Source organism: Trichechus manatus, unplaced genomic scaffold (assembly GCF_000243295.1).
Source record: "Trichechus manatus latirostris isolate Lorelei unplaced genomic scaffold, TriManLat1.0 scaffold00016, whole genome shotgun sequence".
NCBI classification, from domain to species: Eukaryota; Metazoa; Chordata; class Mammalia; order Sirenia; family Trichechidae; genus Trichechus; species Trichechus manatus.
In genome coordinates this window covers 10,894,180-10,909,545 of record NW_004443952.1, presented here as the reverse complement: position 1 = coordinate 10,909,545, position 15,366 = coordinate 10,894,180, and the positions used below count along the sequence as shown (strand labels likewise).

The following is a 15,366-nucleotide window of genomic DNA, read 5'->3' as shown; positions in this document are numbered from 1 at the left end:
CTAGGGTTTCAGGATTGTTGATTCTCTGTTTGGCTTAGTTTTTCGGATCTTTGTTGTGGAGGGACGGCGTGGTGCTTCTGCCTAGACCGCCATCTTGCCGGAGTCGATAATAATTATTCTTAAAAAATTTAATTTGAAGGTGAAAATGGAATTACACTGTTATTTTAATATGCATTTTTGAGGATAAATGAAGTTATTTTCTTCCTATGTTTATTAGAAATTTTATTTCTTCCATATAGTTGTCTATTATTCATTGGGAATTTTACTTTTATAATTATTTTATAAATCAAGGATATGAATACTTTGACATACTTAGGGCAAATATTTTTGTCAGTTTATGTTTTGCCTTTTAATTTTATTTAACTGCTTTCATTTAATGAGTCATTAATTTTTATTCATTCTTATTTAATCATGGAACAGTGTAAGACAACGGAATTTTCCTATGAAAACAGTTTTAGCTAAATCACGGTACTTGATAATATTCTCATTTTACTTGCTATTTTTTAAATAATATGAAGTATAATTTTGATTTTTTCTTTGATGTAATTGTTTTCTTGGAAGGAAGACTAAAAATGTTATTTGCACATATTATAAACTCATTAAGTTTAAACTGGTTTTCTGAGTCTTAAGTTTCCAAAAATGATGGTCTGCTTAGAAAAAGTACCTTCTAAAGAGTCAATTAAAATAGTTAATTAAATACATAAAACTTCCACTATAAAAGTATAAAACTTCTGCTTGAGAGAGTAGCTATGAGTGTATACTAAAAGCTAAAAAGGAAACTCCATCAGAAAAATCCAAGACGCTATTATAAATTAAACTGTTTTTTACATATAACATTTTCAGGATAATGTTACTCTCAAAAAGAAAAGACTATATCCCTAAAAACTGACAGAATGCCAAAAATTATACTAATATAAAATAGCAATAGAATATTAAGATTAAAAATCAATGTCTATTGGTTTTCCAGAAGAGCTAACAGGCTGTTATGATGTCTATAATTTCTTTTGAAATATTTTGGCATAAAAGTGTAAAATAGATTTGCATGTGAAAATGTTTAAATTACATTCCAAGAGCAGACATATTTCTAATTAGAAATATACTCTCCAGGAGTGTTCAATTAGCATTTCATATAGTATTTATATATGCAGTAAATAAATAAACCAAAATGTCCATGCATAAACATGTACATATATGTAAAATAGTAGTATACAGTATATGGAGCCCTGGTGGCGCAGTGGTTAAAAGCTTGGCTACTAACGAAAAAGTTGGCAGTGTGAATCCACCAGCTGCTCCTTGGAAACCCTATGGGGCAGTTCTACTCTGTCCTACAGGGTCACTATGAGTTAGAATTGACTTGATGGCAACAGGTTTTGGTTTGGATATAGTATATAATATGGTACTATACAAACATACACACACATAAATACATAGTTCTGAAAGGACTAATGCCATAAGAAAGGAGGGGAAAAAGTTCCATTTTGAATTGTGGTCAGAGAAACAATGGTTTCTGAGTCAAGAAAAATGGAACAAAATCCTTATCATCTCCTCCATGGTAGAGAGAGAGAAAAAAATACCTAAATATGTAAAAAATGATATTAAAATTGTATTAAAAATAGTGCATTGAAGTAGCCATGGAAAAATGCCATCCCACAGCACGAGTCTGATATGCACTACTAAAGGCCAGATTTTGGTCTCTAATACCATTTTCCACCAAACAAATAGATTCCTTAGAAGAATGACTGGGGTGAAAAAACAAAAGGTTATCTAGGGACATTTTGATATTGTCAAAAAACATAAATGTTTTCAAAAGTCGAGTTAAAAGAACCTAAGAATTAGATTAAAACAAGTTAAGCCTGTAGAAAGCCTTGAATCTGTAATGATACTCAAAAGGTAAAACAAAAATCAAAAAACCTTACTTTCAAACAACTGGTACAATAGTCAGGTTAATTTAATACAGATTAAGAGGAAATTATTGTATAAATTTAATAAGTTTAATTTCATTTTTCAGAATGAGTGGATGCAAATTCATATGCAAAGGCTAATACAGTCAACACTAGCAAAAAGAGCAGGGCTCTCTTCCTTTAAAATATAAGTAAGCAGGCTCATGAGGTTTTCCTGCTACTTTTCTTGTGGCTGCCAATTTACAGAACATCTGCATATTAAATAAAATTCAACAAAATTATTCTATGCTCCTTACAGTTTCCAGCGGCCCTATCATTTAACTCTGATGATTGTTCCACAATCATGCTTCCTGCCAGTGTTAAGGACAACACATACAGCACTGGAGCTGGGGAGATTCTTTTAAATGGACTTCCCAAGACAAAGTCGGAGGTCAAAGACTCTCATCCTGAGCTTCATGCTAAAAGGTCAAAGTAGGAGGTGTTGCCCTCCCAGCCCCAAAATTATAATCTTGCCTTCTCTGGGAACATATGCTAATAATGACAACAATAGCAACAATAAATCATTTGTGGAACTTATTCTTCAGATAAAAAGTCGACTTTTTAAAAACAAAAAATTTCAGACTCTTGAGTTAGTAGCCACAGACTCAAGACTATTTAATGACCTAAGAAGTAATAAAAGGTAAAATGCATAAAGGATAATTACTACTTTAAGATAGTAATATACTTAAATATAATTATGTTGATTAATTATGTTTTAAGTTCAACATGCTAAAGAATTTCAAAACATAGCATCTTACCAAAAAATAAGATAAACTCTACAACATGCTATCAAAACAATAAAGAAAGAGAGTAAGAGAGGCAGAAAAATTGAAAGATAAGAAAAAAAATACATAAAGGGGCGTTTTAGAACTTACAAAAAGTTAAGTTTAAAGTCAAATGGTGTTTTTTCAGCACCAAGAGAGTGCTGAGTTTTTGTTATTTGAAATTCTCACTCATGCTGAGCAGAATGTGGTTAAACTTGTGTTAGGAATATTAGAAGAAACAGGGCAGTTACCAGAAGTTTATAGACCTTCTGGGAATTATAGTTGCTTAATTGCAATAATTCAGTATTAGACAAACCTCAAGGTTTATTTGGAAAGCTAAAGGAAAAAAAAAAGGCAAATATGAACTTTTGTCACTAGAAAAATCCTAGTTGCTTTTGTGGTTGGAGAGAGAATGAGAGAATTTTTTTTTTTTATTGCAGACTCTTCAAATTAGTTTGTATATTGACAAAATAAGACAGTCTCTAGCAGATCTATTTCAACCATAATATCAAGCCTTGTTTAACTGTAATTTAAAGAAATTCAAAGCTAGCATTACACAACAGACATGGTTTAAGAATTTGTTAGGTCCTAGCTAAATTCTCATCTCTGTAGTGTAACATTAGATTGATAAGCACTATTCTCCCAATTCTCAAATCTAACAGACTTTCATCTACAACAGTCCTACTGGACAGAGATAATCTAAATAGGTAACGTACATAAAAAACCTTTCGCTCTGTTGTATATGGGGTCACTGTGAGTCGGAACAGACTCGATGGCACCTAACAACAACATGTTCTCCCGTTTCCTCCCTACAGCGCTTGACTTATGAGGGCTACATCTCCCAAGATGAAATACTAGGCACTCTCCTCCCCAATCACAAACAAACTTCTGACACAATTGTTTTCTAGAAATGTCAGTCTCCAATTGGATGCAAATGTATCTAATTGGATGCACTGACTTGGGTGCAATGAGGGGGGCTAGGGCGGGAGGGGTGTGTGTGTGTGTGTGTGTGTGTGTGTGTGTGTGTGTGTGTGTGTGTGTGCCGTGAGCGTGCACGAGCGCACGTTTAGATCAAAAGAAATGGGGAATGAGAAGATCAGCCTCTGAAAACTTCACTCATTCGATAAGGGAATAGCTTTTCAATTTTCTGATTGCCACAGACCTTAGGTTTTTAAATAAGAAATGTAGAGAATGGGGAAGAGACACACATTGTTTCTATTTCCAGAGGTAGGTCAACAACTTTTTTTTTTAAATCCAGTTCCACTGATTTGCAAGTACAGTAGTTGCAATTTTTTGGAGGTTCTCACAGTAGGCTGATCTTGACGGTCAGTCTTAGTTTCATTGTAATTGTAATTCTAAATTTTCATCTTTTATTTTTGTTTACACCACTGTAAGTATTTCTCTGGAAAACTGTGATCAGTAGAGATGTTAGTCAGATATATTTAAAAACTGGAACCTTAAGCTTTTCATTTCTAATCATTTAAACCTGTGTGGTCCCCTGGATCAGAAGCATCGACATCACCTGAGAACTAGTTAGAAATGCATATTCTCAGCACTCCCACCCCAGACCTCCTGAATCAAGAATTCTGGGTGTGGGGCACAGTAATCTGTGTTTTAAACATGCTCTCCACACTAAAGTTTGAGAACCGAAATTAGTGGTTCTCAACTTTTCCTGTTACTTTAGGATCACCTGGAGGAACTTAAAAAGAAAATACCCCAGACAAATTACATTAGAATTTCTGGGGATGGAGATTGGGCTTCAGGATTTTTAAAATACTGATTTAAATGTGCAGGTGATCCTCATGTGCAGCCAGAGTGGAAAACCACTGATGAAAATCTTCAAATTGGAAGAGATCAAATGTCATAATTCATAGCATAATATATTTTTACAGTTTCAAGGACCATTAGACAGGGCCTCATTTTATAAATGAGGAAACTAAGTTCCTAGTATAATTATCTTTCTATCATATCATGAAGCCACGTATGTATTACTGTCTGAGGCCTGGGACCAAGTCTTGTACTTCTTGTGTATTCCTAATAGCACTTAAAAAAACCACCTGCCATTTAGTCGACTCCGACTCATGGCGACCACCTGTGTGTCAGAACAGATCTGTGCTCCATAGGGTTTTCAATGGTTGATTTTTTGGAAGTAGATCACCAGGTCTTTCTTCAAAGGTGCCTCTGGATGGATGGATTTGAACCTCCAACCTTTCGGTTAGCAGCCCAGGGCATTAACCATTTACACCAACCAGGGATTCCCTAATAACACTGTTGTTGCTGTTAGTTGCCATCGAGTTGATTCTGACTCATGGCAACCCCATGTGTGCAGTGTAGAACTGCTCCATAGGGTTCTCAAGGCTGTGACCTTTTGGAAGCAGATCAGGAGGCCTTACTTCTGAGGTGCCTCTGGGTGGGTTTGAACAGCCAACCTTAAGATTAGCAGTCTAGTGCTTAACGATTTGCACTTCCCAGGGGCTCCTAACACTAAATCTGTTGCCATTGAGTCGATTCTGATTCAAAGTAACGCTATAGAGACTTCCTAACACTAGCACAATGTTTATACTGTGGATGTTTATACTTAGGTATTGAAGAGCTGAATAGGAAATTCTCTATGAAGAGACAGTTGTTTGTATTCTTTGCATACAGCAGACATATGGTTTTGCTGAAAATATTCTACTCCCTCCATGTGTAGAATCTAGTAGGTTTATAGAAATATCAATGTCTAGGGCTTTGATAACCTCCACAAGCAGAAATGTTCACAGCTCCTCTTTTCACAGTTGAAGTGTTTTCTGGACATAAGAGGCAGCTCCGGGAACCAAACGCTGGCTGGTAAGTGCCCAGAGGACATGATTCACAAATCTCAAGTCCGTTTGATGAGTAGGTACCTTGTTGACACTGAGCTAAAAAGAAAAGCATTATATGATTAATACAGATGACATTAACCTGTACAAAATTATCACTGTGCATGATAAAGTTAACTGCATTTTAATTTAGGACAGAATGAGGGATATGAAGAACTCTTCCTCCAATTAGCCAACCATATACATAGTATCCTTGACTCCCTCATGCTTCTGTATACTAGTAAGTTTTAGACTCGTTTTCAATTACTTCCTTTATTGTCTAGCAGTGTCTGACACATAGAAGTGTTCAATAAATAGTTGTTGAATGAAGTTAGAAATATACATCTCAGAAAGTGCTATCATAGGAACAAATTGTATACTGGGGAAGGGGAAACATTCCCTTGAGTGACAGAGATAAAACCTAAACTGAGCTAGGGCCTCGTAACTATCCTGGCATCTTTGCCATTCTTCATAAGAACTGGCCCTGCTACTTCCTACCTACAGACACCATTACATTTCAGTGTGGCTGGCAGAGTAGAAAGATCAAAGAAGTCTTAGTATCAAGTCCAGAGAGGTTGAGTAATTTTCTAAAATTCACAACGATGGCTTGTAGTAGAGCAGAAGTAGGACCAGGTCCCTAGACTCCCAGTACACTGTCCTCTCCTGCCCTTGCCCCAAATGACCCTCACCTTCAGCACTGCTAGTATTTTTAGTACTTTTCCAATCATTTACCACTGGTCCTGAGCTTATATTTGTCATTAAATACTCACACCTGCATTTGCAACAATGGCAAACAGGTATCATTTTGAAATTCCTTATTTTAGGTATGTCTTACTATAACCTTAATTATGAAAGAAAGTATTTTCATAGTGCATAAAAAGTTGCCTATCATCAGCATTCCCATCAGGAACTGTCATTGAGGATAACAGTAAAAATATTTTGAAAATATTAAATATTTTAGTAGCAAGAATACATACGTGTAGTTATTCATTTCTAAGTAGAGAACTGATCTCATCATATCAAGTACTAGTCTAACAAAAGTTAATGATTGCTAAGTGTCATGAAAGCCCTTGCCAACAATTAATGTGAGATTCAAGAAAAATCCAGGCTAACTGATGTGGATTGGAGTTATTGATGTGGGGTTTCTCTTACAGAGAGTACTGAAATGTTTCCATAAGGGAAGGTAAGTTAATTTTTTTTTTAAAGTAGGGAAAATATTCAGGTAATAGAATACAGCATTCAGAATAGAAACACTCAGGTAATAGAAAAAAAAAATTAATGAAATTAACAAATTGAGGACATTTCTTTAAGTAATGCTCTTAGTTCATCCTATTTCCCGTTTAGATTTCAGACCTGGAAACAAAATTCAGGCTTCTCTTGGTCAAAATCTACAGTAAGCCCCTACCTTTACATTCGGAGATGGTTCTCGAATGGAGATATTCGGTGTTAGTCCCAGCTGGACAGAGTTTGCACTCAAGTTGCCCTTCTTTATCTTGATAGGATCCTATCCCACAGCTTTCACAGCCAGAATGCTTCACAGAATAAAAGGTTCCCAAAGGGCAATTCACTGAAGAAAAAACAAGCAGGCCACACTGAAGAACACAGTAAACCACAGTCAAGGAACCCAAGAGCACACAAGTGAGAAAGCGGGCTTCCGTACACTGTTGTTGTTAGGTGCCGTAGAGTCGGTTCCGACTCAGAGCATACATACATGAATTATATTTCCAGTGGTTTACTCACAAGGCTAAACCTTCTAGAAATATATTCCTGGAAATCAACAGTAGTAGATTCTCTTTGGGAGAAAATGCAAATTCTTGATGACCAAGCTTAAAAAAACAAAAAACAAACAAACAAAAAAAACCCAAATCCACTGCTCTCAAGTCAATTCTGACTCATGTCAACCCTATGGGACAGAGTAGAACTGCTCCATAGGGTTTCCAAGGAGTGGCTGATGGATTTGAACTGCTGACCTTTTGGTTAGCAGCCGAGCTCTTAACCATTCGGCTGACCAAGCTTAGGGCTTATGTAATGGGTGCTTTAAAGTGTGGGCTAAAGGTATGATAACCTAGATCATCATGGGATATACACAGCTAACAAAGAAAAAGCTACTGGATAAAAGAATGAAACAATGAGTGTTTAGGTTAATTTGGGGCTTTGAGATATGAAAAATGTTTTCTCAGCTGTTCCTCTGAATGCTTCCCCTTATGAAACAGGCTGCTTGTTCATAACAGCATCATTTTTGGAGACAAAATCAGGCAATATGATGAGACTAACTGGTGAGTTAAGTAGACCTTTGTCTCTGCTTGCAGGAATTATTACCCACTGAAGGAAGTCCTAGGCATCCCCAGACCCAACGTCCCTGAGGAAACAGGCCAATTTTAGAACTTTTCTTCCTTGAAGATTTTGTCTACTGTTTGGCAGGCTTGGAGTGGCTCAAAAATTCTGAGACCAAAGCGGAGCATTCCCAAACCCACTGCCATTGAGTCGATTCTGACTCATAGCAACACTACAGGATAGAGTAGAATTGCCCCATAGGGTTTCCAAGGCTGTACATCTTGATGGAAGCAGACTGCCACATCTTTCTCCCACGGAATGGCTGATGGGTTCCACCCGTTGACCAAGCATAGTTAGTATCCTTAGATAGAGGACACTTGAAGTCAGTGCCTAGGTGATTCTGGGGCTTGAAAGCATATAAGAATTACACAGCAGAACTACTAAAAATGTAGATTCCAGGTCCCACCCCCAAAGTGTCAGATGCATTAGTTCTGAGATGGGGCCTAAGTCAAGCTGCATTTTAACAAGTTCTTCAGGTGATGCTTCTGAAGATCACACTGAGAAATGTAAATACTGGTCTAGGTGACTCCTGGTTTTTATTCACAAGGTGCGGAGGAAACAAGAGCAGGCTCAGAACCACATCAATTTTAATGTGCTTCTAACGAGCTGAATTTGAAAAACTACGAAAAACCCAGCTAAGCCCTAGGAATAGCAATAAGGAACTACTGAGGAAGGTTTTCCAGACAGGAAACATCCCATACCTACACAGGGGTTAACACAAGACTCATGTCATTAGGTTCGCTGAGTGCATAGATTTTGGTTAGAGATTCCACTATCATAAATGATGACTTCTTTGAGAAATGGGCTGGAATTTATCTAGATTGGGGCAGTCTAGAATACAGGTTAAAAGCTAAGAGGCTGGTAGGAGGTGGGAGAGTGGAGAGTAACTGCTTAATGAGTATGAGGTCTCTCTGGAGGTGATCTGGAGAGTGGAGACTCCCTAAATCTTATAGGGCTTGGCCATGGCAAGGAAAACTAAGATAAGGTCTAGTTTCCCTTTCCCCTAGTTACATGATAGAAAAATGAGCACAAGTTTCTCCGATGGTTAAAATATAAGTGTATGGTACAGGATCAGGCAGTGTTTCGTTCTGTTGTAGACAGGGTTGCTATGAGTCGGAATCAACTTGATGGCATCTAACAACAACAACAAGTAAAACAAAGAAGGAAATGCTCCATGACCCATGTTATCTGACTTAAGTTAAAGGTTGGGGTCCTGATATTGTCTTATAACCACCTTGTGACTATGACTCAGGGTCACATGATCATGTGTCGACAGCAATCACCACGTAGCCAGGTAATTAAAACCCCAGAGCCAATCCTGTAACTTTTTTAAACCTGTAATTATGTACGCATCCTAGTCATGGTTCTTTCCTCCTTTCTGTAGTCCCACCTACAATAGTGATGAATTGACCTGCTACCAATGATGACCTTGTGATGATTTTCTTTGAACTCTACAGTATATAACTCACAGCTGTCAAGTCGATTCTGACTCACAGTAACGCTAAAGGACAGAGGAGAACTGCCCCATAGGGTTTCCAAGGAGTGGCTTTTGGTTAGCAGCCGAGCTGGTGGTTAAGAGCTCAGCTGCTAACCAAAGGTCAGGAGTTCGAATCCACCAGCCACTCCTTGAAAACCCTATGGGGCAGTTCTACTCTGTTCTATATAGTTTCTATGAGTCGGAATTGACTCCATGGCAATGAGTCTACAGTATATAATAGACACCATGACTGTGATTCAGCAGATTGCTTTGGCCTCTGTACTAAGTACATGATGATGGTTTCCCTCATTCGAATGATCATCTTTGTCTTGGCTTTATAAAAATATCTTTTGATTAAATTTGAGTCTGGGGTCTTTTCCCCTACAACAGAGGTGATGAAAATATTTTGGAATTAGATAGAGATGATGGTTGCACAACACTGTGAATGTACCAAATGCCACTGAACAGGTACCCTTTAAAATAGTTAATTTATGTCATATGAATTTCACCTCAATTAAAAAAAAAACAAACAAAAGTTAAGGCTTAGGTGCTGGCTGCCTGGGGGGGAGTCTTAGCTATACCACTTACTGTCTTAATGGGTAAGACTTACTGAGTAAGCTCTTCAGCGTCTCTGGCTTCAGTTTTCTCATCTCTAAAACATGAGTAATAATTATGGTACCTCATAGAGCTGTTAAACAGGTTTATACATGACAAGTGCTCAGACGTGGTCGAAAAGCATTAGCTGTTATTATTATTGGAACTGTTGCTGAAAGCTCTGAGGTCTAAAGATCTATAAACAAAACTAAGTTGTAAGCCCCTCACTTAAAACAGTTTTATCATCCTGACCCTTAGTGGTTACGTACACTCCTGAGACAAACTAGTAATAATAACAACCACACAATAATGTTTCATTTCCATATCCCTCTATAGCTGTAAAACAGCTTTACCATCTCATTTGATCCCAAATGCACCGGGTATTTTTGACGGCAGGGAAATCACTGCAGGAGATACTGATTCTTACCACACATACGCCCTCTCAGCACTGAGCCTGGTCTGCAGAAGAGGATAGCCTTTTCTGTTTCTAATGAATTGCTGTCGGCTACAAGCATTTCAGAGGCAAGTTGAAAAGAATACAAAGGCTCCTTGCTGAGGATCCTCTTCAGTTGGTTCGTGATAGTTTCCAATGTCTTAATGAGTCGCTGCTGGTTTTCCAATTCAAGGGTATCATTTCTTTCATCAGGTAATGGCACACTAGCTGAGATAAAAATAAAACATAACACATATGGTGTTTCAGGAAGCCACCTGAAGTTAGTTTTCACCAAAAAGAAATAGCATATTAAAGATATTTCAGAAAAAATAAACTCAACCATCCCTTAAGAGCGATTTAATTTTTCTTACTCCTTTCGTCATGTACTGAATCTACATCACCTTTTGGGGAGAGTTCTTCATTACAGCATATTAAATACCTGCAAATTCCTGCATTTTAAAAACACACCATAGCTCATCATGCTGAGATGAAAAGCAAGCAGGGTGTTTGTTGCTGTGAGAATCATAGAATACATCTGTGATACTAAAGCGCAAATAATGCCAAGACTTAGTTGACTGGCCTCTCCCTAATTCTCAGTTGGCAGACCTGGTGGTACAGTGGGTAAGTGCTTGGATGCTAACCGAAAGGTCAGTGGTTTGAACCCACCAGCCGCTCTGTGGGAGAAAGATGTGGCAGTCTGCTTCCATAAAGATTACAGCCTTGGAAATCCTATGGGGCGGTTCTACTCTGCCCTGTAGGGTCGCTATGAGTTGGAATCGACTCGACAGCAATGTGTTTAATTCTCAGTTTCAGGGTGATTTCCTCAAAATAATAACAAGTGGAGTATCTGAGAAATAGGTTTTCAACCAATTTTACACATCATTTTTTCAAACAGTTTATCCTTACCTGTAATGTTAAAAACTAACTTAATTTTGTAGTCAGATATGGGAGCACTTCTTTTGATCCTTGAAGTTCTGGCTTTGCCGGTGCCCGTGGGAGTTTCTTGCACAACATCCACGAAGTCATCATAAGAGTAATCCAGCCTATTTGCTGCGCCCCAACCACCTGGTCCTGGACAGTTGAGGTAGAGAAACAATCATACAGTTGCATCTTCATCACTGTTTAGGTCCTGATGTTAAGCCACAAGAAACAGATCTGTTAAAGTCAAATTGCCCTTGACCGTTTCCTAAATTGCCCATAACGTACAGCATACAGGAATTGGTCTACAATCTTATATTGTAATTTTTGGGCACTGCATATTAAAGTTAGATTACCCGAATTAGACTAAAAGAAGAAAGAAAAGTCTCTAGGCAGAAATTAGATGAGAAAAGAGGAAAATATAAAAACCCACAACATAGAAATAACCACTATTAACATTTTAGGCAAGCTTTTTTTCCCCTATGAATGTGTGTGTGTGTGAGAATGTATATATGTACATATCAGCGATAAAAACAAAGACAACACTCTTAACAAAACAAAATTATACTATATATATTATTTGGTAATCTTTTTTCAAATTTCTTCACCTAACTACATATCATGGCATTTGTGTGTCAATAAAGAAACATCTCACCATGCTGTGTTTAATAGTTCCAAAGTATTCTCGTCTATAACTATACAACAAACTATCTAACCAAGTCTCTGTTTTTAGAATTTTAGATTATTTCAAAGTTATAGAACATCCTTGTATGTACAGTGTTTCGTCAAATCTAAGCTACCATCAATGAGAAGACACATCCCAATTTCAGAGATGTCAAAACGAAAAATATATATCTCAGAATTTATGAACTATGTACATCTTTGCATACCGGCCTGATTTTTAACATAAGAAATAATCTTAGAATTTCTGAGCCTGAGTGTATGAACATTTTTAATCCTTAGACACATATCATCAACTGCATTCCAATTTCTCCTCTGCATACAATATACATGAGTATGATGTCTTCCCCTACACCCTTGCCAACTTTGAGTATTGTAATTCTTATTCATATTTGTTTATCTGACAGGTCAAAACTGGCATCTTATTTTAGTTTTAATTTTAATTACATGATTATTATTAATTCAAACATATTTAAATATATTTATTGGCCCTTTGTATTTTATCCATTAAGACTCGCCAAGGTGTTTTTATAAATCTTACACTAATCTTTTGACTCTCTACTGGGAAGACATTTAAGAAAGAAGCCTTCTCTTTAGCATCATATGTATGACCTGCCAATGCCTGAATCTAGAAAACTTGAATTTAGATCGTTATTAGATGAGAACTATCACCTATCTTATAGCCTTATGATGACAATTGGCTTCCTCTATGTGAATCTTTGTATCCTTGCAACCTATTTCAACAATCTGGTAGGGGGAAACCTGGGTCATGTGTAACAGAAAAGGTGTTGTGATTCAGAATGTGCCACTACCAACTCCACTATTAGCGTTACTTTATTTTTTTCCTATCTAGAGCCTTAATTTCTAAAATGTTCACTGAAGAATTTTACATAATAGTTAAAAATTGAAAACAATTCAAAAGTCCACCAATAGGAAATTGTTTACATAAATACGGTAAATTGATTTGGTGAAATAATATGCTGCCATTAAAACTGTATGCAAATAGAGGTGGGGCCAAGATGGCAGAGTAGTCAGACTCTTCTGGTGGACCCGCTTACAACAAAGACCCGAATAAACAAGTGAATTGATTATATATGATAATATAAGAGCCCTGAACATCTAAGGCAAAGTTGAGGAACCGGACTGAGTGGAAGGGGAGGGAGAGATGGTTCAGAAGCAGCGAGGAGATGCCAGACCTGCACGGCGAGAGCCTGAGCCCTTCAGGCCTGATCAGCTCATGGGAGAGCAGTGAGACAGGCAAGCAGCAGTGCTTGGGAGGCGTATTCCGCACCAGGCAGAGAATCTACTCGGCGACCCAGAACCAGTGAGAAGCAGCCCTCGATCTGGTGAAAGATAAGTACTTGCGTCTGGCCTACCACGTGTCAAAAACACCCCACTTAGGGAGAAATCTCTCTCCCATTTATCTCCCTGCTCCCTGCTCTGCACTGGGTCCCCAGCCAGCTTCAGCAATTGCCAAGTCCCCCGGGCTGGAATTAGGATCTGTCGCATGCCCTGAGCCATTCTCCCATCATTGGAGAGTGAACAAATTAAAAAATGGAAAAAAATACACTGCCGGCTCCCCTAAACCAGGAACCCAGGGTAGGCACAGCTCTTTTGCCTAGGCACAGGCATAAGCGATCCACAGACTTTGAGTGCCTTTCCCCCTGCAGAGACTTGTCTGAGCCCATTTCAATAGCATAGGCCCTCATTACCGCAGTACAAGAGGGTATATACCTGAAGTCTAACTTCAACTGTTTCAGCTGTGAAGTGGTAGGTTCGTGACATTAGACACTGCTCTGCCCATTAAGCAGGGTCTTCACTACCCACATCAGAGGCCTGAGGACTGGTGGCTCCACCCACAACACCTAGCCACCTGCAATAGGGGCCCAAGAATAAGAGGTGCCCCTCAGTCCTTACAGCCAACAGCACTGGGTACTCATAGTCTGGCTGCAAAACCCATCCACCCATGCACTCAAGGGAAGAAGGACACACCTTCCTCTTGGACACTCAGGGGCAGCCGTCAGCCCCCTGCTTTGCTCAGAGTGTGTCCGCCTGCTGCAACCAGATGCCTGTGCCTATACCAATCACCCATGCCTGTCTAGGACTATAAGTGAGCCTACAGTACACATTTGGTGGCTATCTACCTGGGCACCTGACCTGAATCCATACAGGAGGATTGGCGGACTCCTGAGCTCACATACCTAGTAACAGATCTAACCACCTGGTGACAGGACATCAGAGCTTCAAAGGTGCCAATAATCAAACTAGCTCATACGAGCAGCCTATTTGGGCATATGAAAACAAAACAAGAAGCTAGGACACGCTAAGCAAACATAAAATAAATAAATAAAATAACTTATTGATGACTCGGAGACAACAGTCAATATCAAATCACATAAAAGGCAATCCATGATGGCTTCAGCAAGCTCCCAAAATAAAGAATCTAGAAATTTTCCAGAGAAGGAAAGTTTCTTGGAATTACCAGAGGCAGAACACAGAAGATTAATATACAGACTCTTCAAGCAATTAGGAAGGAAATTAAGGAAAATGCAGAACATGCAATAGAGGAAATTAAAAAGATTAGAGAACAGCATAATGACAAATTTAACAGGCTGCAAGAATCCACAGAGAGACAGCAATCAGAAATCCAGAAGATTTACAATAAAATTTCAGAATTAGACAACCCAATAGAAAGTCATAGGAGCAGAATTGAGGCAATGGAAGTCAGAATTAGTGAGATGGAAGATAAAGCACTTGACACCAACTTATTTGAGGAAAAATCAGATAAAAGGATTTTAAAAAAATGAAGAAACTCTAAGAATTATGTGGGATTCTATCAAGAGGAATAACCTACGAGTGACTAGAGTACAAGAACAGGGGAGGATAAGAGAAAATACAGAGAGAATTGTTGAAGATTTGTTGGCAGAAAGCTTCCCTGATATCATGAAAGACGACAGGATATCTATCCAAGATGCTCATCGAACCCCACATAAGGCAGATCCCAAAAGAAAGTCACCAAGACATATTATAATCAAACTTGCCAAAACCAAAGATAAAGAGAGAATTTTAAGAGCGGCTAGGGATAAACAAAAAGTCATCTACAAAGGAGAGTCAATATGAATAAACTTGGACTACTCAGCAGAAACCATGCAGGCAAGAAGGCAATGGGATGACATATATAAAGCTTTCAAGGAAAAAAACTGCCAGCCAAGAATTATATATCCAGCAAAACTGTCTCTCAAATATGATGGCGAAATTAGGGCATTTCCAGATAAACAGAAGTTTAGGGAATTTACAAAAACCAAATCAAAATTACAAGAAATACTAAAGGGAGTCCTCCAGTTAGAAAATCAGTAACATTAGATAACAACCCAAGACTAGAACA

The 15,366-nt window shown here is 38.1% G+C and overlaps 1 protein-coding gene across 1 annotated transcript in view; it reads right to left on the bottom strand.

Moving 5' to 3' along the window:
* Positions 1 to 15,366, bottom strand: part of SVEP1 (sushi, von Willebrand factor type A, EGF and pentraxin domain containing 1) — a 216,669-nt gene that overhangs the window by 83,641 nt on the left and 117,662 nt on the right. The window contains exons 15-18 of the mRNA XM_004372179.2: positions 11,289 to 11,453; positions 10,377 to 10,610; positions 6,950 to 7,111; positions 5,443 to 5,604 (exon numbers count right to left, since the gene is read on the bottom strand). Of these exons, the coding sequence (XP_004372236.1) occupies positions 5,443 to 5,604; positions 6,950 to 7,111; positions 10,377 to 10,610; positions 11,289 to 11,453 (723 nt within the window). The remainder of the gene's footprint in view (positions 1 to 5,442; positions 5,605 to 6,949; positions 7,112 to 10,376; positions 10,611 to 11,288; positions 11,454 to 15,366) is intronic.